This window comes from Salmo trutta, chromosome 4 (genome assembly GCF_901001165.1).
Source record: "Salmo trutta chromosome 4, fSalTru1.1, whole genome shotgun sequence".
Taxonomy (NCBI): Eukaryota; Metazoa; Chordata; class Actinopteri; order Salmoniformes; family Salmonidae; genus Salmo; species Salmo trutta.
This window is the reverse complement of record NC_042960.1, coordinates 63509098-63533345: the sequence shown is the minus strand read 5'-3', so window position 1 is coordinate 63533345 and position 24248 is coordinate 63509098. Positions and strand designations below refer to the sequence as shown.

At 45.1% G+C, this 24248-nt stretch overlaps 1 protein-coding gene across 1 annotated transcript; it reads left to right on the top strand.

The window, feature by feature from the left end:
- The first annotated feature begins 941 nt into the window (after positions 1-941).
- LOC115192848 (aggrecan core protein-like) lies at positions 942-23114 on the top strand. Its single transcript, XM_029751743.1, has 19 exons — positions 942-1084; positions 8476-8555; positions 9029-9412; positions 9960-10131; positions 10400-10527; positions 13362-13655; positions 14071-14370; positions 14791-14965; positions 15257-15384; positions 15739-16032; positions 16335-16436; positions 16981-17269; positions 17795-18654; positions 20030-20146; positions 20384-20542; positions 21242-21324; positions 21536-21680; positions 22283-22465; positions 22792-23114. The coding sequence occupies exons 2-19, from the start codon at positions 8483-8485 to the stop codon at positions 22881-22883; spliced, it is 3978 nt and encodes a 1325-aa protein (XP_029607603.1). The 5' UTR covers positions 942-1084; positions 8476-8482; the 3' UTR covers positions 22884-23114.
- Positions 23115-24248: the final 1134 nt, after the last annotated feature.

Below are 24248 nucleotides of genomic sequence, written 5' to 3'. Positions count from 1 at the left end.
TTCCTTCTCCCCCTCTCTCTCTTTCTCTCTCTCTCTTCACCCCTCTCCTCTCTGCTCCCCCCTTCTTCTCTCTATCTTCCCCTCTCTCTATCTTTTTTCCCCCACTCTTCTCTCTTTCTCTCTCTCTCTTCCCGCTTCTCCTCTCTCCCCCCTCCTCTCTCTTCCCTCATTCTCTCTCTTCCCCCCCCCCTCACTATCTGCTCTCTCTCTCTCTCTCTCTCTCTCTCCCCCCCCCTTCTCTCTTCTCTCTTCACCCCTCTCTCTCTCTTCTGCTCCTCTCTCTTCCCCCTCTCTCTCTCTCTCTCCCCCCCTCTCTCATGTGCCCGGTCTTCTCCTCTCTTCCCCCTCTCTCTCTTTCTCCTCTCCTCTTTCACCCGTCTCTCTCTCTTCCTCCCTCTCTCCTCTCTCTCTCCCCCCCTCTCTCTCTCTCTCTCTCCCCCCCTCTCTCTCTGTCCCTCTCTCTCTCTCTCTCCCCCCCCTCTCTCTGTCCCTCTCTCACTCTTCCCCCTCTCTCTCTTTCTCTCTCTCTCTCTCTGTCCCTCTCTCTCTCTCTTCCCCTCCACTTTTCTCTCTCTCTCTGTCCCTCTCTGTCCCTCTCTCTCTCTCTTCCCCTCTCTCTCTTTCTCTTTCTTTCTCTCTCTCTCTCTCTATCTCTCTCTCTCTCTCTCTCTCTCTCTCTCTCTCTCTGTCCCTCTCTCTCTCTCGCTCTGTCCCACTCTCTCTCTCTCTCTGTCCCTCTCTCTCTCTGTCCCACTCTCTCTCTCCCTCTCCCCTATCTCTCTCTCCTCCTCTCTCTTTCTCTCTCTATCTCTGTCCCTCTCTCTCTCCCCACCTCTCTCTCTCTCACTCTCTCTCTCCTCTCTCTCCTCTCTCTCTTTCTCTATACTGCTAAACTTGGTACTCTGTTTGAATAAAGCTTCTTCCCAACACATCTGGGAGCAGCACCGAGTCAGAACACATAAGGATTTGGCTGACGGGTTGGAGTCACAACAGTACTTTACTACTTACTACAGGAGAGAATATACAGTATCAATCCAACAAGGGACAAGAATACTGCAGGAAAAAAGAATATCCTTTTCAAGAGGTACAATTTGGACTGTTGATAACTTGAATTTATCCTTGGCTTGGAGGAGTGTGGCAAGGTAAAGTGTAGTTTTCAGTATCATCGGTACTGGGCAGCTTCCTAAGTACAGTACTGCTGTACGTGCTGCTAGTAAGAATGGATGAGAGGGATGGTCAGAGAAGAGAGGACTGACTTGGTCCTCAGTAACACCTATAAAATAAGAACACAAAAGCATTTTGAAAGGTTTATTGTGAGCACTTTGGAAAATAGTTGTATTCCTATTTTTACTATTTTCTTAAAATGTTTAAAAGCTTTTAGACAGTAAAAAAAAATTGAATCTTTTTTTTTAACTAACGTAAAAAAAAAGTTGTACATAGCTTTTCAGAATCAAAAGGTCTTCCTGCAGTTCAAACTATTTTATGGATGATACTGCACATGGCGAGATTTTACACCTGACTTGACTGACCCTGCTGTGACTCACATAGTCAGTGTCAGAGCCACTGGCGAAATACGATTTCTTTGGATTATCATGTACAAACGAGGCAATATCGTCTGGATTTTCAGTGTGTAAATGGATAAAACTGAGGGGGCACATGGTATGTGGAAATAGGCATGACAATGGGCATGATGCCACTGGTTGGATAACTGTTCTCAGGTCAGTATATCAGCTGGAGTTAGAGGACATGGTATTGTATAGATAACTGTTCTCAGGTCAATTTGAACAGTTTTAGAATGCACTGTGTGTCACGTCCTGGCCAGTATAAGGTTAATTGTTTTTGTAGTTTGGTCAGGGCGTGGCAGAGGGTATTTGTTTTATGTGGTTCAGGGTGGTGTGTGCTTGGTTAAAGGGTGTTTGATTTAGTATTTCCGGGGTTTTGGTTTATAGTCTATGTTTATGTATTTCTATGTGTAGTCTGGTGAGTGTGTTTCTATGTTGTGTTGATTGGGGTTGGGACTCTCAGTTGAAGGCAGGTGTTGTCTATCTGCCTTTGATTGAGAGTCCCATATATTAGGGTGTGTTTGTGGTTGTTATTTGTGGGTGATTGTTCTGTGTTGAGCCTATGCTAGCCAGACTGTTAGTAGTCGTTCGTTCGTTCGTTCGTTCGTTCGTTCGTTCGTTCGTTCGTTCTTTTTGTTTTGTTATTTTGTACGTTCATTTTTTGTAGTTAATAAAACTCAAGATGAGCATACACATACCTGCTGCGTTTTGGTCCTCCTTCACCGACGACAACCGTGACACTGTGTCGTAGTTTGAACTGTTTTAGAATGCACTGTCTCGTAGTTTGAACAGTTTTGGAATGCACTGTGTCGTAGTTTGAACAGTTTTGGAATGCACTGTGTCGTAGTTTGAACAGTTTTAGAATGCACTGTGTCATAGTTTGAACAGTTTTAGAATGCACTGTGTCGTAGTTTGAACCATTTTAGAATGCACTGTGTCGTAGTTTGAACAGTTTTAGAATGCACTGTGTCGTAGTTTGAACAGTTTTAGAATGCACTGTGTCGTAGTTTGAACCGTTTTAGAATGCACTGTGTCAGGACTATGGACAGTTTCTTTTTCCTTACCATAAGAACAGAGAAACATTCCTGAAACTAATGCTTTGTTAAGACACAGCGTGAATGATCTATTGTTCCTCACCATGAAGTCAGAAAATATGTATGTGTTACGTGAATTAAGTTATCAATGTTCTTAAACCGAACTTCAATTAAACTACTCAGTCTGCCCCCCAGAGGGTGTAAGATTCTGGTTGAATGAAGCAGACAGAGACCCAGCTTACAATGGTCAGAATGTTTATTTACCAGAGCTCTGCTTAAAAATGAGGACACAGTATTTTTATATGTACACACACACACGCACGCACGCACGCACGCACGCACGCACGCACGCACACACACACACACACACACACACACACACACACACACACACACACACACACACACACACACACACACACACACACAAAAATGAACTCACATCAGTAGAGAACTCCACCCCGCTATAGGCGGCTGTTTTTTCCCACAGTACACATACATTCTTCATCACACTTCTGCAACCTGTCTCCTAATCTTCTGCCCACCTAGCCGTTTTCGGGCAGTTGTTCCTCTCCCTAACTCAGGGAGGTCCCTTTTCCTGTTACTTTCACAACGTCGTCTTATCAACTATGCCCTGCTCATTTTGAAATAGTAACAGTGTCCTAGTCTTAAAAAGTCTACTCACACACAGTATTGGATTATAGTCTTTAAGACATTATTATAGCCTTATAATTCTAATACATTTCACAAAGTTATATGGTTTCAGAGTGGAATACTTTAGTCAAAACCTTAAACAGATAAATTATTTTATCAGTATACTGTAAACTGAATGTGTGTGTGCGCCTACCGTGCACGTGTGTGTGTGTGTGTGTGTGTGTGTGTGTGTGTGTGTGTGTGTGTTTGCTCATGAACGTATACATCTATGTACAAGCGTCCATCTGTGTGTACGTACACACCCCAATAGTGTGCACATCCACTTACATGTTCACCCCGGCATGTGTGTCAACACAAATACATATTTACCCACCAACCGCCATATACATTCAAACAGGCCTATCATTGGGCAGTGTGCTTGCTCCCATGTTCCTCTCTGCTTCCTCACATCTCTGAGGGTCTCTTGTCAATGTCCACTCTGTTCTGAAGCCTGGGGTCTCCAGAGACCCAGGCGGGTGTTGGAGCCTCCTCAGGAATACAGCCCCCAACAGCCCGGTATTTACCTTGGCTTCCAGCACACTCCCAGGGCCCTGCATTCACCCACACTCCCAGGGCCCTGCATTCATCCATACTCCCAGGGCCCTGCATTCATCCATACTTCCAGCTCCCTGCATTCATCCATACTCTCAAGGCCCTGCATTCATCCATACTCTCAGGGCCCTGCATTCATCCATACTCTCAGGGCCCTGCATTCATCCATACTCCCAGGGCCCTTCATTCATCCATACTCCCAGGGCCCTGCATTCACCCACACTCCCAGGGCCCTGCATTCACCCACACTCCCAGCTCCCTGCATTCATCCATACTCCCAGGGCACTGCATTCATTCATCTCCCAGGGCACTGCATTCATAACTCACTCCCAGGGCCCTGCATTCATCCATACTCCCAGGGCACTGCATTCATAACTCACTCCCAGGGCCCTGCATTCATCCATACTCCCAGGGCACTGCATTCATCCATACACCCAGGGCCCTGCATTCATCCATACTCCCAGGGCACTGCATTCATCCATACACCCAGGGCCCTGCATTCATCCATACTCCCAGAGCACTGCATTCATAACTCACTCCCAGGGCCCTGCATTCATCCATACTCCCAGGGCACGGCATTCATAACTCACTCCCAGGGCCCTGCATTCATCCATACTCCCAGGGCACTGCATTCATCCATATTCCCAGGGCACTGCATTCATAACTCACTCCCAGGGCCCTGCATTCATCCATACTCCCAGGGCACTGCATTCATCCATACTCCCAGGGCACTGCATTCATAACTCACTCCCAGGGCACTGCATTCATCCACACTCCCAGCACAGCAGGAACAGACTAGGGCTTGGTTTCCCAAACGCTAAGGCTAAGTTCATCTTAGAACCGTAGTGTCCTCACAGGGCTCAACCACAGCAGGAGCAAACCTGGGCCTTATTGGCCTCCACTTCATTGGGGAACGGAACATACCACACTGGCTGAATGGAGATACTGTAGAAGGGTTAGAAGGCCTATACGGCCGCCTCTCCAGGCCTGGCTGGCTCACAGTGGGAGCTTACATCAGGAAGGTTGGAGGATGGCCTTAAAGGCATGTGAATTCATTGGTAGGCTACTCTGTCGAGAGAAACAGTAGAGTTTTGGTTGGCCATTCTGAGTGGTGAGATTTTGGCTTGAAACAGATGTATTGGTTCCCTGTAGAGAGGCATATTAGTTGGCTACAGTAAACCCAAGGATAAGGTTTTGCTTGGCCATGGTTGAGTGTCTGTGTATGACAACTGTGTTAGGGAGCAGCTAGTTCTCTTCAGGGAGGGATTTTCATCACATTCTTTGAGGCCTCCCTTTTGTGAAATTAGCGTTAGGGTCTAAGTTTCCTTGGCTTGTAGTTGTTCAGAACTACATCTACTCAGATGTTCAGAACTACATCTACTCAGACGTTCAGAACTACAACGACTCAGACGTTCAGAACTACATCTACTCAGATGTTCAGAATTACATCTACTCTGACGTTCAGAACTACATCTACTCAGACGTTCAGAACTACATCGACTCAGATGTTCAGAACTACATCTACTCAGATGTTCAGAACTACATCTACTCTGACGTTCAGGACTACATCTACTCAGATGTTCAGAACTACATCGACTCAGATGTTCAGAACTACATCTACTCAGATGTTCAGAACTACAATGACTCAGACGTTCAGAACTGCATCTAGATCAATTGGAAAGCTAGTATCAAATCATTGGATGGTTGAATCCATCAATCATCATTTCAGACATCTAAGTCTACACTTACGTATCTTGAATCTGAACGTGTCCGTCTGTATCAGGAAGACAAAGCCCCTCTCCTTCTAGGTCCTAGAGCGATAGGACATTTTCAGAATTCCAGAGAAAGTCACTGTCCTAAATAAGAGGAGTTATAAAGAATATAGCTCATTTTAGGATTTAACTGGAGGTTTATCTCTGTCCTAGGGCTCTGGTGATATGCCATGTCATGTACCATTTATTGTTTCCTCTCTAATAAAACCCAGTCTGAACTCTAATAAAACCCAGTAAGATCTCTAATAAAACCCAGTCAGATCTCCAATAAAACTCGGTCAGTTCAAAACCCAGTCAGATCTCTAATAAAACCCAGTCAGATCTCTAATAAAACCCAGTCAGATCTCTAATAAAACCCAGTCAGATCTCTAATAAAACCCAGTCAGATCTCTAAATAAACCCAGTCAGATCTCTATTATAACCCAGTCAGATCTCTAAGAAAACCCAGTCAGATCTCTAATAAAACCCAGTCAGATCTCTAATAAAACCCAGTCAGATCTTTAATAAAACCCAGTCAGATCTCTAAGAAAACCCAGTCAGATCTCTAATAAAACTCGGTCAGTTCAAAACCCAGTCTGATCTCTAATAAAACCCAGTCAGATCTCTAATAAAACCCAGTCAGATCTCTAATAAAACCCAGTCAGATCTTTAATAAAACCCAGTCAGATCTCTATTATAACCCAGTCAGATCTCTAAGAAAACCCAGTCAGATCTCTAATAAAACCCTGTCAGATCTCTAATAAAACCCAGTCAGATCTCTAAATAAACCCAGTCAGATCTCTATTATAACCCAGTCTGATCTCTATTAAAACCCAGTCAGATCTCTAATAAAACCCAGTCAGATCTCTATTAAACCCAGTCAGATCTCTATTAAACCCAGTCAGATCTCTATTAAACCCAGTCTGATCTCTATTAAACCCAGTCAGATCTCTAATAAAACCCAGTCAGATCTCTATTAAAACCCAGTCAGATCTCTAATAAAACTTTGCGTGTGTGTGTGAGCTTGTCTAGGAGTGTGATGCGGTGTGGATGTATATATGTGGGTATGTGACCTCTAGACATCAACATTGTTTGCTGTTGTGTCTACAGAGTCGAAAACACAAGCATTTCGCTACACCCTCAATAACATCTGCTAAATATGTGTATGTGACCAATACAATTTGATTTGATTGGGTGGAATGACCTTTGAATTTACTCTGACCTCCCTGTAGACTTTAATTATCTTCAGGGTTGTGGTTATTATACTCAGGGTCGTGGCATTATCCTCAAGGTTGTGGTTATTATCCTTCAGTCGTGGCATTATCCTCAGGGTCATCGTTATTATCCTCAGGGTCGCGGTCATTATCCTCAGGGTCGTGAATATTATCCTCAGGGTTGTGGTCATTATCCTCAGGGTCATCGTTATTATCCTCAGGGTCGCGGTCATTATCCTCAGGGTCGTGAATATTATCCTCAGGGTTGTGGTCATTATCCTCAGGGTCATCGTTATTATCCTCAGGGTCGCGGTCATTATCCTCAGGGTGGTAGTCATTATCCCCAGGGTTGTAACAGCAGTAAGGATACTGGTCGTAACAGCAGTAAGGATAATGGTCGTAACAGCAGTAAGGATAATGGACATGACAGCAGTAAGGATAATGGTCGTAAGAGCAGTAAGGATAATGGGCATGACAGCAGTAAGGATAATGGTCGTAACAGCAGTAAGGATAATGGACATGACAGCAGTAAGGATAATGGACATGGCAGCAGTAAGGATAATGGACGTAAATGGCACAAAAGATTCAGAAAGTAGCTCGGGAGTTGAAACCTATTTAGAATCCACCCTCAGCCCGCACATTTTGGGGAAGGTTGTCCTCTATCCTATCTCCACCCTGGACATACAATAGGCAGGGTCACATATGAAGACCTCGTATGATGTATAAATTCAAGAAAAATATATATTTTTGCATTGAGAACCTTTCCTGTGCCAGGGACAGAGGGGTTTTATTCATTGATGAACATGTGTGTGATATTTGAGAATGGGAGAGTGACTTTTGACATCATGTTTCCACTTTGCCCAAGGGCTGGTATCACACAGTACACAACCAGCCTATACTGATATACAAGGGCTGGTATCACACAGTACACATCCAGCCTATACTGATATACAAGGGCTGGTATCACACAGTACACAACCAGCCTATACTGATATACAAGGGTTTGGTATCACACAGTACACAACCAGCCTATACTGATATACAAGGGCTGGTATCACACAGTACACATCCAGCCTATACTGATATACAGGAGACTTTTGCCTGTGTGAATATGGTGGGCCTAAGGAGAATAGGAGCTGTGGTGTATGGGAGAATGAATAAACTCTCTGCTTAAACTTTTCCCACCAGACCAGTTGGAATCATTCAAACACAGAACAGCAAGCGTTTGTTGTCTAATTAAGGTTTTTTACACACCTTCGAAACCCATCAAAAAAAATCTAGCCATTGGCCAATCAATAATATTTTCATTCACAAGTCATTATAGTAAATGTGTAAGGTTGTGTCATTTGGTCAGAATCAAATCAAATCAAATCAAATGTATTGATAAAGCCCTTTTTTACATCAGTGACATCAGCTGATGTCACAAAGTGTTTATACAGAAACTCAGCCTAAAACTCCAAATAGCAAGCAACGCAGATGTAGAAGCACAGGAAAAACTCCAGGAAAAACTCCCTAGAGGAGAACTCAGTCTGATCAGACTAACTTACAGCACCTCACCAAATCTGACAAGACAACCAAAAATGTTTTCATTCATTTGCTTCATTAATTTTTTTTACATTTCATTTCAGTCTACCATTTGTTTTACTGACAGTTCTTTCTTCCATAACAGGTCAACCATGATGACCTTGCTCCTACTGTGTGTGTGTCTTCCCTTCATCACCTCAACTATATCATTTGAAGACCCCGGCGGTATGTGTAATCTTACATCACTATTATTGATCACTGATCAAACACAGATAGATGGGTGGAAGAAAGCTTTCGCACTCCCACTGCTTTCATCCAATCAGATCCAATCCACATCCAGGAAGGACCAATGGAAGGATGCGTTGCATTCAAACAGGGGAAGGTTGCAGTTCTAGCTATTCAAGCGGAGCTCCTGTTATATACTGTATGTGTACGTCTACTGGCCACCGCCGACGACAAATGTAAAAGTAGAAAGGTTCTTAGTCTCTCCGGATAGGGTTTGGAATAATGCAGGCAGATGACATGACTCCACTTTACTGAAACGAAGCAGCCACTACATCCACCATATTACTTCACTTCGCGCAAACATCTTCCTGCGTGTTCTACTCATGAGCAGTGTGACAGTTAGAAAGTGTCTTCCATCCAAGTAGATGCAAATATGTTGTAAAAAAAAAGGTATCTCAAACTGTCCACTCCAGATCTCGACAGTAACCTGAGTGTCAGCATTCCCGTGGAGGTGGCGCTGCGCCCTCTGATGGGCACCAAGGTGGTGGTGCCCTGCTACTTCCAGGACAACATGGTCAACGACCCCGGCGCATCCACTGTCACTCCCCTGTCCCACCGCATCAAGTGGACCTACGTCACCAAGGGCAAGGCCACCCTCATACTGCTGGCGTCAGAGGGCAAAGTTCACGTGGAGACGGAGTACCTAGACCGGGTCACCATGGTCAACTACCCGCTGGTGCCCACCGACGTCACCATGGAGATCACAGAACTGCGTGCCAAGGACTCGGGCACTTATCGCTGTGAGGTCATGCACGGCATCGAGAATAACTATGACTGGGTGGACATCCAGGTTCAAGGTATGCACCTAAACCAAATATCAGGGTTATTGGGGTCAATTCTCTTTCGATTCAGTATCTTCTGGAAGTAAACAGAAATTCAAATTCCGTGGTTTGCTTAATTATTATCATTTTTAATATTATATTATATGGGGAAGAGTATTGTATAATTAAGCAATAAGGCATGAGGAGGTGTGATATACGGCTGTCAGCCAATAAGCATTTAGGGCTCGAACCACCAAGTGTATAATGTGCTATGAACGTGTATGAAACTCCTCCACAGTGAGTACATATCTTATGTAAATCAGTAGAAAAGGATTTTGACATGGTTGGGGTCAATTTCGATTCAATCCATTCAGGAAGTAAACTGATTCCAATTCCAAATCATTGAGAAAAATTTGAATTTGAATTTCAGTTTACTTTCAGAATTGATTGAATCAAAATGGAATTGACCCCAACCGTGTCAAACATCCTCGTACTCATCCTATTAAACACAAGCCAATCCTCTGAAATGGAATAATACTCAGTATAATATGACGGTGAGGGCGATGTGTTCTCTCCTCTCCAGGCATTGTGTTCCACTACCGAGTCTCCACGCGCTACACTCTGAACTTTGAGAGGGCCAAGGCTGCCTGTATCCAGAACAGTGCCACCATCGCCACCCCAGCACAACTACAGGCTGCCTTTGACGATGGCTTCCACCAATGTGACGCCGGGTGGCTCTCTGACCAAACAGTCAGGTAATTGTGATATACTAAACTTTGTACTGTCGTTACTGTTTTAGGGAAACCATCTTTGATGTGTTGGCACACAGTGGGGATATCCAGTACAGTAAAAATTATGAAATTAGTACAGCCCTGAAGGGTTTTGTGGGGAATGTTATTCTAGAGCATGGGTTGGCATTAAGCAAAGACATGTTACAACCATTTGGGATTAAAAATAAACTTATTGACGGCGTGACGTGTATGCATTTTTTTCTTCTTTGCCATCTTACGTGATCTACTCAAGGTACCCCATCCATGAGCCTCGTGAGGGTTGCTTCGGAGACAAGGAGGAGTTCCCAGGAGTGCGAACCTACGGCTTGAGAGAGGTCAACGAGACTTATGACGTGTACTGCTTTGCACAGAAGATGTCAGGTACAGTACGCTACACTGTAGCTGGTCATGGTCATTATACAAGCTGTTATGTGGTGCACATAGATAAACATCACTGTTAAAGTAGAACTGACAGCATTTCAGCAACATGAGATCTTATTAAAATATGTTCCTATACACCTCCAGGAAGGATATGACACCTTCAAAAAAGTGAATCTAACAAGCAAGCACTTAGTCATTTTTCATACTTTCATAGAATGCTTGCCAATGACAGAGTAAGGCATTTGTGAAAATTCTAGCGCAATATAGTGTGGGAAAGCGGCCGTGCGTTTGGACAATTAATAGACACTGCAGTAGATAAAACCGAATAAAAACATCTGTCTTGTCCAGGACCGGTGTCTACGCAGACCGGTGTGCCATAGCCAATCGGAGCTAGTAGGCCTATATTCAAATTAGCCATTATTAAAGGCCTACATGTTTCTCTGTTGCAGGTTTTATTTTATTTGATAAATTGTGAATTAATTGTCAAGCTTTAAAAACCGAAGCTAGACTGCAACATTTTAGTAGCCTAGCTAGGACTATGGCATGTGTCTGTAAACTTTCCCTCCACTGTGCGCTGTAAACGCGCTGTGAAGGCAGCGCAATTGAAGTTGAATTCACTGATGCAAGCGCATCAGACTGTCCTTTCATAAAGTGGATGACTCAAGTGTTGACTCATTTATGCTCCTTTGTGTGTCCTTGTTTGACACATAGCCTATTAGCCACGTTATGACTAGCCTATTATTACGTAAGCTAGCCTATTAGCCACGTTATGACTAACCTATTATTACGTAAGCTAGCCTATTAGCCACGTTATGACTAACCTATTATTACGTAAGCTAGCCTATTAGCCACGTTATGACTAACCTATTATTACGTAAGCTAGCCTATTAGCCACGTTATGACTGACCTTGCTAGTTTGATTGTATTGTCATTCCCAGCCTTAATGAAAAAGTTGTCCGTTTTTGTTCAAAATATTGAGTCATTGAAACTGAAACTGTGCATCCCGAATGGGTTGTGGCAGCAAACAATGTTCCAGGCCAGCTGTGACTGTCACGGTTGTCGTAAGGAGAAGCGGACCAAAGTGCAGCGTGTGTGTTGTTCCACATTTTATTTACACTGTGAAACTGGGCAATACATAAATAAACTGAATGACAAAAACAACAAACCGTGACGCAGAGGTGAAACATACACTGACTCAAAGATAATCTCCCACAAACCCAGGTGGAAAAAAACACCTTTCTTAAGTATGATCTCCAATTAGAGACAACGAGGACCAGCTGCCTCTAATTGGAGATCATCCCAAACAAAACCCCAACATAGAAATACAAAACTAGAACCTGAACATAGAAATAGAAAACATAGGGGGGAAAAACCCTGTCACGCCCTGACCTACTCTACCATAGAAAATAACATCTTTCTATGGTCAGGACGTGACAGTGATTTACAACCTGATAGCAATATGTTTGGACTATGAAGAAATCTATTGGTGAATTATATTAATCATGCATTGAACTGCATCCATCTATTCTGCCAACAATCACAGGATTTGTTGCCAAAGATAACCAATTTTTAAAACCTCTTAAAAGTTGGTTTTGAAGAATAAACTGGGAATTTGCTATTTTTTACTGATATTATGAATAACTGATTGTTTCATATGTGCAAAGTAGTTAAAACCCTCTCAGTTCCACTTTAAGGGATTTATAACAGCTATATTCAATAGGTGGACCGCAGTCCGGCTCCGTACCCACAACAGGGTCAATACGAGAAAAATACTAAAATACTAAAACAATAGGACTGTTTCATATATACTGAACAAAAATATAAATGCAACATGTAAAGTGTTGATCCCGTGTTTCATGAACTGAAATAAAAAATCCTAGAAATTGTCCATACGCACAAAAAGCTCATTTCGCTCAAATTTTGTGCACAAATTTGTTTACATCCCTGTTAGTGAGCATAATCCATCCACCTGATAGGTGTGGCATGTCAAGAAGCTGGTTAAACAGCATGATCATTACATTCGCATGCGGACTGCAGGAATGTCCACCAGAGGTCTTGCCAGAGAATTGAATGTTAATTTCTCTATCATAAGCCGCCTTCAAAGTCGTTTTAGAGAATTTGGCAGTAAGTCCAACCGGCCTCACAACCGCAGACCACATGTAACCACGCCAGCGCAGGACCTCCACATCCAGCATCGTCGGAGACCAGCCACCCGGACAGCTAATAAAGCCCTTTTGTGGGGAAAAACTCATTCTGATTGGCTGGTCTGGCCCCCCAGTGGGTGGGCCTGGCTCCCAAGTGGGTGGGCCTATGCCCTCCCAGTCCCACCCATGGCTGCGTCCCTGCCCAGTCATTTGACTTTATTTTATTGAATTTATTTCAATTGACTGAATTCCTAATAAGAACTGAAACAGTAAAATCCTTGAAAGTGTTGCATGTTGCGTTTATATTTTTGTTCAGTATAGTTGCTGTGTGTGCTGTGCTGTGGATGACTCTGCAGTTAAATGGGGATGCATTTTGTGTCTGCTCAGTGTCAAGACAGCTCCCTCAGCTTTGAAGAACAGAGTACATAGTCTACTCTCCTCAATTAGTTATCTGTTTCTGAAATTATCTTACATTTACATGTTATTCCATTTGCATATGCTCTTATCCAGAGCGATTTACAGGAGCAATTAGAATTAAGTGCCTTGCTCAAGGGCACATTGCCAGATTTTAACCTCTTCCCCTAAAACAAGTATTTTTACTGGCATTAGTTACCGCAAGGACAATTGCTGCATTTTCATATCTATCTGTTTGACCGCCTGCGTCTGTTTCTCAATCTTTGCCTTCCCCAGGCAGAGTGTTCTACTCCATGTCCGTGGAGAAGTTCACCTTCTACCAGGCAATGGACCAGTGTGCCAAACTAGGGGCCAAGCTGGCCACCACAGGGCAGCTGTACCTGGCCTGGAAGTCTGGCATGGACGTGTGTAATGCGGGCTGGCTGGCAGACGGAAGCGTCCGCTACCCCATCAACATTGTCAGGCCCCAGTGTGGTGGAGGACTACTTGGAGTGAGGACCGTGTACCTGTTCCCTAACCAGACAGGCTACCCCTACCCGGACTCCCACTATGATGCTATCTGCTACCAAGGTAACCCAGACACCAGATTATATCTGAAGACTGCATATCAAATAAAATAAAATCTAATTTATATAGCCCTTCTTACATCAGCTGATATCTCAAAGTGCTGTACAGAAACCCAGCCTAAAACCCCAAACAGCAAGCAATGCAGGTGTAGAAGCACCTATCCCATAATGCACCACTGTTGCTGTCGATCTCTTCAAGCTTGAACTACTGTACTTGGTCAAGGCACCAAAAATAGTTTAAAAAAGAGGTCACAAGTAAATTGTTATAGTGTTAAAAAAGGAATCACATCCTTATACAGCATAAAGGCACTGTGGATTACATGTGATGTGTTAAAAAAACAGAGTGATTTCCAGTATGACAGAGTGTGGCTTTAACTTTACCTGCTGATTGGAACTTTACCAATGATCTAATTCATTAGAGGACGACGGTGCAGTCAAGACCACCCCGTTCCCAGAGGTGGCCACCATCACAGACAGTCCTATGGTCTATCCAGGGCTAACCACCACCCCTGAAACTGAGGCAAGGGGGGAGGTGCTGACCCAAGCCCCCCTGGACACCATCACCATGCCACCGACCTTACCCATCCCACCCAGTGTGACTGACACGGTTACGAAGGTTACCCCGGTCGTGGGGGAAGAGATCATTAGCAGGGTGACAGCTAAACCTGATGTGGGCTTCGAGTTCCCTCTTGACGATGACACTGCCATGGCTCCTACAGGTTAGTGGATTGTGCCCCCCAGGTGCACGTTCGGGCTTTTTCCCCTAGCACTACACAGCTGATTCAAATAACCAACTCATCATCAAGCTTTGATCATTTGAATCAGCTGTGTAGTTCTATTGCAAAAACCAAAACAGGCCCCAGGACCGAGTTTGGGAAACCCTGATTTAGCAGACACTCTTATCCAGAGCAATTTCTAAGTACAATTACAATTAGTGCCTTGCTCAAGGGCACCTAGTCAGCTCTGGGATTCAAACCAGCAACCTTTTGGTTATTGGCCTAACGCTCTTAACCACTAGGCTACCTGCCAGCAGTAGTTGCCATTTTCATTTTCAAGTGTAATAACTTAATTTCTGTCTTTGGTTCTGTCTGTCTCTTCCCCCCCTCCGTACTCCTCCCTCCCTCCTTCCCTCTCTATAGGTGTGGTGTTCCACTACCGTGCTGACTCAAGTCGCTATGCCCTGTCCTTCGTGGAGGCCCAGATGGCCTGTCAGAGTGTGGGTGCAGTCATCGCCAGCTCCCAGCAGCTACAGGCAGCCTACGAGGCAGGGCTCCACCACTGTGATGCAGGCTGGCTCAGGGACCAGACCGTCAGGTGAGATAGATAGTGTGAATCTCAGTAGTCAAAAGGTGGCCCTCTCAGTAGGGTTACAAAATTCTGCAAACTTTATTCATGTTCCTGGGTTTTTCAGAAATCCCTGTTGGAGGATTCCTGGGTATTCCCTTATGATTCCAGAAATCCTCCGACTGGGATATCTGAGAAATGTTGGAACTTTGGGAACATTTCCTGAATGTTTAAACTCTACTTCCAAGACTGCTTTTCTTAAAGAGGACAGAAGTGTGACTGTTTTCTAACCACACATTTACCACCAACCCTGACCTTCAGGTACCCCATCCTGTCTCCCAGAGATAAGTGTTCAGGAAACCTGGAGAATGTCCCAGGGGTGAGGTCCTATGGCCTGAGACCTGCTACTGAGCAATATGACGTCTACTGCTATGTGGACCGCCTCAAGGGTGAGAGACATGGCCCATGGACCCTTATTCTGCTGCTTCTTCTGCTTCTTCGTCTTCTTCTTCTTCTACAGACCTTAGCTGCAGATGTAAAGTGATTTCTTCTTCTTCTACAGACCTTAGCTGCAGATGTAAAGTGATTTCTTCTTCTTCTACAGACCTTAGCTTCAGATGTAAAGTGATTTCTTCTTCTTCTACAGACCTTAGCTTCAGATGTAAAGTGACTTCTTCTTCTACAGACCTTAGCAGAAGATGTAAAGGGATTTTGTCTTCTTCTACAGACTTTAGCAGAAGATGTAAAGTGAACCATCACTCCTGAGTAAAACCACCTGCTCTCTCTTCTCCCTCACTTCCCAGGGGAGCTGTTCTATTCCAGTGACTATGACAGCTTCTCCTATGAGGAGGCTGTAGCCCACTGCCAGAAGCTCAACACCACACTAGCCACCACAGGGCAGCTCTATGCCGCCTGGAGACAGGGCTTCGACAAGTGTCGTCCAGGCTGGCTGCAGGATCGCAGCGTCCGCTACCCCATCCATGCCCCAAGGCCCCACTGTGGAGGCGGCAAGGCCGGGGTACACACCATCTACGCCTTCCCCAACCAGACAGAAAACCCAGACCAGCACTCCAGATACGATGCATACTGCTTCAGAGGTATGAGTTTGGATCTGTTCAGAGTCATGGAGAGAGTTGCGAAACCACCAAAGGTTGTGATAATTACAATCTGTGACAGTTAGAGGAATTCTTACCAGGTTGTGTAATTTCCGTGGAACTCTTGTTACCAAAATGGTTCCTGTTAAATCTCAACTGATTAAGCATACATTTCTATAAGGCTCTGTGTCAATCCATTGAGAAATAATAGAGACAACCATTGAGCCATAAGCTTTAATAATGACAAATACAGCCACTGTTAAAAGTGTGAAAATTATATTGTGTTGGTTTTCTTTGTTTTGTAGCTGAACGTGTGATTATTCACACTGAAACCAGACTCAACGTTACTCTAGTTGTCGAGGAGGAAATTATCAACATGACAACCAGAACAGACCAATTGACGCCTGGTAATATATATTTTTATTAAGAGGTCTACAGTATTGCTATATCCCCACTAGTATTTCCTGTACATGTATCCTGCCGACTACAGCAAATGTAACAGTTTTGGTAGACTAGTGGTAGACTAGTGGTAGCCCAGTGGTAGCCTAGTGGTAGACTAGTGGTAGCCTAGTGGTAGCCTAGTGGTAGACTAGTGGTAGCCTAGTGGTAGACTAGTGGTAGCCCAGTGGTAGCCTAGTGGTAGACTAGTGGTAGCCTAGTGGTAGACTAGTGGTAGCCTAGTGGTAGACTAGTGGTAGCCTGAAGACGTGGATGTGGGCGCTGAAGACGTGGATGTAGATTAAGGCAGCAGCCCCCCCCCCCCCACCTCTCTGATTCAGAGGGGTTGGGTTAAATGTGGAAGACACATTTCAGTTGAAGGCCATTCAGTTGTACAACTGACTAGGTATCCCCCTTTCCTTTCCTTTTGCCTCTATTTCAATCAGAATGCACAAGCTGTATTGTAGTCTGTGTGTTACTATTACATGTTCTTCTTCCTCTGTGGTTTCTCAGTGAGCCCCATCGAGCCACCTGTCTCTGTGGATGTGTCTGGTTCAGCCTCAGCTGATCATTCATCCAGTGGTAGTGGCAGTGGAACTCCTGGCCATAGTGGATACACATCTGGTAGGGCAAGCGGCGAGGGCTCAGGGTCTGGCTTCCAAGTCACTTTCGAGGGCAGTGGACCCGTCTTGTCTGGAGAGGGCTCTGGCTCTGGAGATCCTCAGGAGGCGGGAGAGGGGAGTACCACTGTCACCAACCCCCCGAAAGTCGGGTCCGGGGATAGTGGATCTGGGGTGGGAGAGTTCAGTGGGTCTGGGGTGGGAGAGTTCAGTGGGTCTGGGGTGGGAGAGTTCAGTGGATCTGGGGATAGTGGATCCGGGGTGGGAGAGTTCAGCGGGTCTGGGGATAGTGGATCCGGGGTGGGAGAGTTCAGCGGGTCTGGGGATAGTGGGTCTGGGGTGGGAGAGTTCAGCGGGTCTGGGGATAGTGGATCTGGGGTGGGAGAGTTCAGCGGGTCTGGGGATAGTGGATCTGGGGTGGGGGTGGGAGAGTTCAGTGGGTCTGGGGATAGTGGATCCGGGGTGGGGGTGGGAGAGTTCAGTGGGTCTGGGGATAGTGGATCCGGGGTGGGAGAGTTCAGTGGGTCTGGGGATAGTGGGTCTGGGGTGGGAGAGTTCAGTGGGTCTGGGGATAGTGGGTCTGGGGTGGGAGAGTTCAGTGGGTCTGGGGATAGTGGGTCTGGGGTGGGAGAGTTCAGTGGGTCTGGGGATAGTGGGTCTGGGGATAGTGGGTCTGGGGTGGGAGAGTTCAGTGGGTCTGGGGATAGTGGATCTGGGGTGGGAGAGTTCAGTGGTGGGCTACCGTCCAGTGTCCTTCCCCACTCGGGTAGTGGCAGCGGAGTACCTGGGGACCTGAGTGGTAGCGGGGACTCTGTCATCATCATTGTGGACGGAGAGATGGTGGACATCTCCAAACGGCAGCCCACCGGACAGGAGTTTGGACAAGGAGGTGTGGACATCAGTGGCTCCGGAGGAATGTCTGGATTGTATGGCCTCTTCAGCGGGGATGTTACCAGCACCTCTGGTTCCGGAAGTCCTGACATATCTTTCACGCATTCAGGTCTCATCGACCTGACCGATCAGCCCACGGGAGAGCAGGAAGTCTCCGGCTACCAGACCTTCTCTACTGGTTTTCCAAGCGGTTTCCCCTCCGGTTTTCACAGTGGCTCTGGATTCCCATCCAGCAGGGACAAATCCCATTCAGGCCACGAGGTCATCTTCCTGACAGATGATGGGATGATGGAAGTGACGGCACGTCAAGGGGAGCAGCGTCCAGAGCAAGGACGGGGTTACGTAGAGGTCAGTGGAGACAGCAGTAGCCAACATGAAGGGAGCACCTCGGCCAGTGGGCTCTCCCTGGGGGAGTCACCATTTGCAGAGGGCCTGTCTGTGGTGCTGCCGCCTGGTTCAACCATGACTTACCCAGAGAATATCGGCAGTCTTGGAAACACAGACAGAGGGGATGACCTGGATCTGGTGGAGGAAGGCCAAGAGCAGAAAGGGCTGGGAGGTTCCACGGAGACAATCTATGTCACGGCACCATCGGCAGTCTTCCCTAGCATGACGACAGCACCCGCCGTCTCGATGGTGAACCCTGCTGTGGTGGAGGAGCCTGCTGCAGTGTACGGTATGTTGCTTAAAGGGATAGTACAGCAATATTTTATCACTTGGGCATATCTTACTTTAGAGGTGTTCTATAGGTCAGTAGTTACAGCATGTATACTAAAAAAAATAAATGCGACATGCAACAATTACAAAATCTTTACTGAGTTACAGTTCATATAAGGAAAGAAGTCAACTGAAATAAATGAATTAGGCCCTAATCTATGGATTTCACATGACTGGGCAGGGGCTCAGCCATGGGTGGGCCTGGGAGGGCATAGGCCCACCCACTGGGGAGCCAGGCCAAGCCAATCAGAAAGGTTTTTCCCCACAAAAGGGCTTTATTACAGACAGAAATACTCCTCAGCACCCCTCCTCAGACGATCCCGCAGTTGAAGAAGCCGGATGTGGAGGACCTGAGCTGGAGTGGTGACACATGGTCTCCGGTTGTGAGGCCGGTTGCACATACTGCCAAATTCTCTAAAACGATGTTGGAGGCAGTTTATGGTAGAGAAATGAACATGAAATCATCTGGCAATAGCTCTGGTGGACATTCCTGCAGTCAGCATGCCAACTGCATGCTCCCTCAAATCTTGTGACATCTGTGACATTGTGTTGTGTGACAAAACTGCACATTTTAGAGTGGCCTTTTATTGTCCCCAGCACAAGGTGCACATGTGTAATGATCGTGCAGTTGAATCAGCGTCTTGATATGCCACAACCAGTCAGGTGGATGGATTATCTTGGCAAAGGAGAAATGCTCACTAACAGGGATGTAAACAAATTTCTGCACAAAATTTCAGTTCATGAAACATGGGACCAACACTTTACATGTGTTTATATTTTTGTTCAGGGTACCTGAAATAGCACAGTCCTAATGTGTATAATATATCATGTAGTCTACATATTCTATCACAACCAGTTATTAGTCTTATTACTATGATAGTCCTTTTACATTACTTGTTCTATTTTTTGATTTGACATTTATTTATTATGAATATATATTCTGCATTGTTGAGGAGAGCTTGCAGGTAGGCATTTCATTGTACCGTTGATACCTGCTGTATCCTGTGTCTCAGTAAACTCCTTTAACAAGAAGACAGGGAGAGTGGCTGTCACGATTCCTTAAGGCAGGAGGAAAGGAGTCAAACGCAGGAGACGTAGTCCAGTAGTGCCGTGTGCCGCCCGGCCAAGGAGGGGCACCATTTTCTGTGGATACTGTGACAGTGGCTGGCTGCTGAGACTGACTGGCCAGTGGCTGTATAACACTACTTAGCTATAAGCCATTGTTTACTTTGCTTTATCCACCTCATGCTAACAGCTAGTAAACTACATCCCCCGTGATTAGCATATTTATCTAAATCAACCCATTCATTGTTTGACCCTTGCCCTCTTTCTAGCTACTACTGAACCTTGTGAGCCTAACCCGTGTGGAGCAGGCACCTGCTCTGTGGAGGATGGCGTCGCTTTGTGCCAATGCCCACATGGATTCGCTAGAGAGGAAAACTGCAGCACACGTGAGTGCCACCGCCATGTGTTAACAGATGTATTGACATGATTGTAAGCCCACATATCTATTAAAGATGATCTCAATCTTATTATTTTTTCAGTGTTTACATGCAAATTAAAGTTGCCATGTCCCACAACGTATACCGTTAGAGGTGAGGGGTAGGGGAGTTGTATGAAAATCAACAAATATCGAACATTCTAAAGTCAATTTGTTAATGCGTCGATCTTTCTGTCCGTGTGTGCAGCAGTGCAGGGCTGCGCCGAGGGCTGGGTGGAATTCATGGGGAGCTGCTACCTGCACTTTGCTGAGAGAGACACCTGGCCTGACGCTGAGCAGCGCTGCCAAGAGCTTAACGCCCACCTGGTCAGCATCACCTCCCAACAGGAGCAGGAGTTTGTCAACTGTGAGTAAAGAGATAGGATGTGTGCAGGGGGGGGTACTGTTGAGAGTTAGAATAGTAGAATACAACAATGTGGAAATGTGTTTGTGCCTCAGCAGTTTCCCCTCTTATGTCAGTCACTCAATTAGCCATGTTGGCTAACATTTTAACATTAGTAAGTTAGTCTAGAAAAATCTACCGACCGGGCATGCAAGGCACATGCCAAGGGGCCCTGACCTCCAGGGGCCCTGACCTCCAGGGGCCATGACCTCCAGGGGACCACCATTGATTTTGTTAGTCACTCTCACTCAGATATCATATTAACATGACATAAGTCAGGGCATAATGTATAGAATTGCAGGAAGTCATGGCAAAATGTGTCGAATTGCATGAAGTTAGTTATACAATTGCAAAATGTTCTCTCTACATCTTGGCAAAATTTGTAGAAAAGGGTCTTCAAAACTGCAACATTTTCTCTACGCTCATGCATAGCAAAATGTGTAGAATTGCTGGAAATGTACGTAAAAACGTCAAAACTCTCCTCCGTCAAGATGGGCCACTAAAATGTTTTGCCTACCAATCTCGATTAGGGCCCCCAAAAGGCTAGGGCCGGTCCTGTGTGTGTGTGTGTGTGTGTGTGTGTGTGTGTTTCAGTTATTTTAAGCACAGACATTAACATATCTGATACATACATGACAGTTCACTGCTCTCTTCTCCATCTAGCTAACGCTCAGGACTATCAGTGGATTGGACTCAATGACAAGGACGTGCAGAATGAGTTCCGCTGGACAGATGGCAGTCCATTGGTAAGTTTTTCTTTAGTCCAGTTCAGTTATCACGCTGCTCTTATCTCCTACTTTACTTTGATTTTATGTGCATTGAAATGGGAAATGCTCTCTGCAAATGAAATAGAAGAACAACAAGAAGAAGAAGCATTTTAATTAGCATTTGACTTGTTAATTCCATTTGATCCTACTTTCTAATCAAACAGTCCTATTTTGATGTGTTCACATGCAGGAATTTGAGAACTGGAGGCCCAACCAGCCGGATAACTACTTTAACTCTTGGGAGGACTGTGTGGTGATGATCTGGCACGAGAACGGCCAGTGGAACGACGTGCCCTGCAACTACCACCTGCCCTTCACCTGCAAGAGTGGACCTGGTAGGAGCAGGGATTAGAGGTTGAGGTTCAGAGGGCACAGCACATTCATTGGGTCAGCTGTCAGTCACTGAGCCAACAGGACAGAGAAATAGCACTAGCCTTGATGCTTTTTTTAAATATAGGGATGTCCGCAGGTGCTAGTCATCACTATGCACCAATCAGGATTAATCAAGTGTTAAATGAAGTGTTATAGCTGCAATATAACCAAATTATAAGTCTAAGAAGCGGTAGATCTGTTCTATGTGCTATATTTCTATGCTTCTCGTTCTTAAGTTTCGTTTTTGCATCTTTTTCTTTTGGTTTTGTACACCAGCTTCAAAATGTTGGAAATACAATATTTTGTTACTGAAAATATATTTCACAGCGGTTTGGATGGTACAGTGATTCTCTACACTATACATTGCTTGTTTGTCATATAAACTGAAATTAGGAGAACCATAAGTAAAATTGCAACCAGGAAATGGCATAGCAATTTCTGCATATTGCACCTTTAAACGTGTTAAAACTGTGTGTTAAACCTTATTGTTGGCCCACTGACTATTTGTAGGAAACACATGATAGGGATCTTGGCAAATTTTTATGGTTTCCCCTTTTCTTCACAGTCATGTGCCACTCGCCCCCAGAGGTGGCCAATGCCAGGCCGATGGGCAGCAGAAAAGACCGTTACCCTGTCAACTCTATAGTCCGCTACCAGTGTGACGCAGGCTTCACACAGCGCCACCCGCCTGTTGTACGCTGCCGTCCCGACGGGCGGTGGGAGGAGCCCCAGGTGGAGTGTATAGAACGTGAGTCTGACCTGCTCCTTGTTATGTCACCGGTGTCTTGTCCACTTCCATCCGAGATCCGCGTCTAATAACCATGCAGATGACATCACACATACTAACGGAGTAACAACACAGGAGACACAACATTCACACGCGTGAGAAATATAGACATCCTGAGAAATTACAAACATCTCTAGGGAAACAAGTCAATAACATTACAGTAAAGTAGGTGAGTTGTGAGAAACTGAATACCCCATGCACTATGGAATTTCCTTATTCATTTCTCTTTTATGGTTATTCAGCAATATTTTCATGATGTCATCAACATGCACCTCTCTCTCCCTCAGCCGGTGCCACACCCAGCAACAGACTACACAAGAGGTCCATCAGGAGACGGTCTAAAGCAGCCAACAGTCAGTCATGGAGGAAGCGTCTCTAAGCAGGACTGAAGGGACACACTAAAAGAGAACCAAATGGAGCACTCTTGTAGATAAACGTTGATACTCAACGCCATTTTGCCTGACCAAAAAAAAACACAACGTTCCCACCAGGGATGGAAATGGAAAACAAGTTAATTTGGGAACCCAAAAAATCCTTGAAATCACCTAAAGCTAATTTTTTACATATCAAAATGATTTCATTCCACCATTTCCACCCCTGATTCCCGCCACGTGTGTGTGTATATATATATATATATATATATATATAGTACCAGTCAAAAGTTTGGACACACCTACTCATTCAAAGGTTTTCTTTATTTTTACTATTTTCTACATTGTAGAATAGTAGTGAAGACATCAAAACTATGAAATAGCACAAGGAATCATGTAGTAACCAAAAAAATGTCAAACAAATCAAAATATATTTTAGATTCTTCAAATAGCCACCCTTTGCCTTGATGACGTCTGTGCACACTCTTAACCAGCTTCGTGAGGAATGCTTTTCCAACAGTCTTGAAGGAGTTCATATGCTGAGCACTTGTTGGCTGTTTTTGCTTCACTCTGTGGTCCAACTCATCCCAAACCATCTCAACTGGGTTGAGCTCGGGTGATTGTGGAGGCCAGGTTATCTGATACAGCACTCCATCACTCTCCTTCTTGGTCAAATAGCCCTTACACAGCCTGGAGGTGTGTTTTGGGTCATTGTCCTGTTGAAAAACAAATGATAGTCCCACTAAGGGCAAACCAGATGGGATGGCGTATCGCTGCAGAATGCTGTGGTAGCCATGCTGGTTAAGTGTGCCTTGAATTCTAAATAAATCACTGACAGTGTCACCAGCAAAGCACCCCCACACCATCACACCTCCTCCTCCATGCTTCACGGTGGGAACCACATATGCGGAGATCATCCATTCACTTACTCTGCATCTCACAAAGACATGGCTATTGGAATCAAAAATCCCAAATTTGGACTCATCAAACCAAAGGACAGATTTCCACCGGTCTAATGTCCATCATGTTTCTTGGCCCAAGCAAGTCTCTTCCTCTTTATTGGTGTCCTTTAGTAGTGGTTTCTTGGCAGCAATTCGACCATGAAGGCCTGATTCACACGTCTCCTCTGAACAGTTGATGTTGAGATGTGTCTGTTACTTGAACTATGTGAAGCATTTATTTGGGCTGCAATTTCTGAGACTGGTAACTCTAATGAACTTATCCTCTGCAGCAGAGGTAACTCTGGCTCTTCCTTTCCTGTGGCGGTCCTCATTAGAGCCATTTTCATCAGAGCGCTTGATGGTTTTTGCGACTGCACTTGAAGAAACTTTCAAAGTTCTTGAAATTGTCCGTATTGACTGACCTTCATGTCT

Excerpts from the sequence above, each read along its gene's own strand:
- LOC115192848 (XM_029751743.1), top strand. The coding sequence starts at position 8,483 with ATGATGACCTTGCTCCTACTGTGTGTGTGTCTTCCCTTCATCACCTCA. Across the intron at positions 21,681-22,282 it reads CACCTGCAAGAGTGGACCTG|TCATGTGCCACTCGCCCCCA; the intron begins GTAGGAGCAGGG and ends TTTTCTTCACAG. Across the intron at positions 22,466-22,791 it reads CCAGGTGGAGTGTATAGAAC|CCGGTGCCACACCCAGCAAC; the intron begins GTGAGTCTGACC and ends TCTCTCCCTCAG.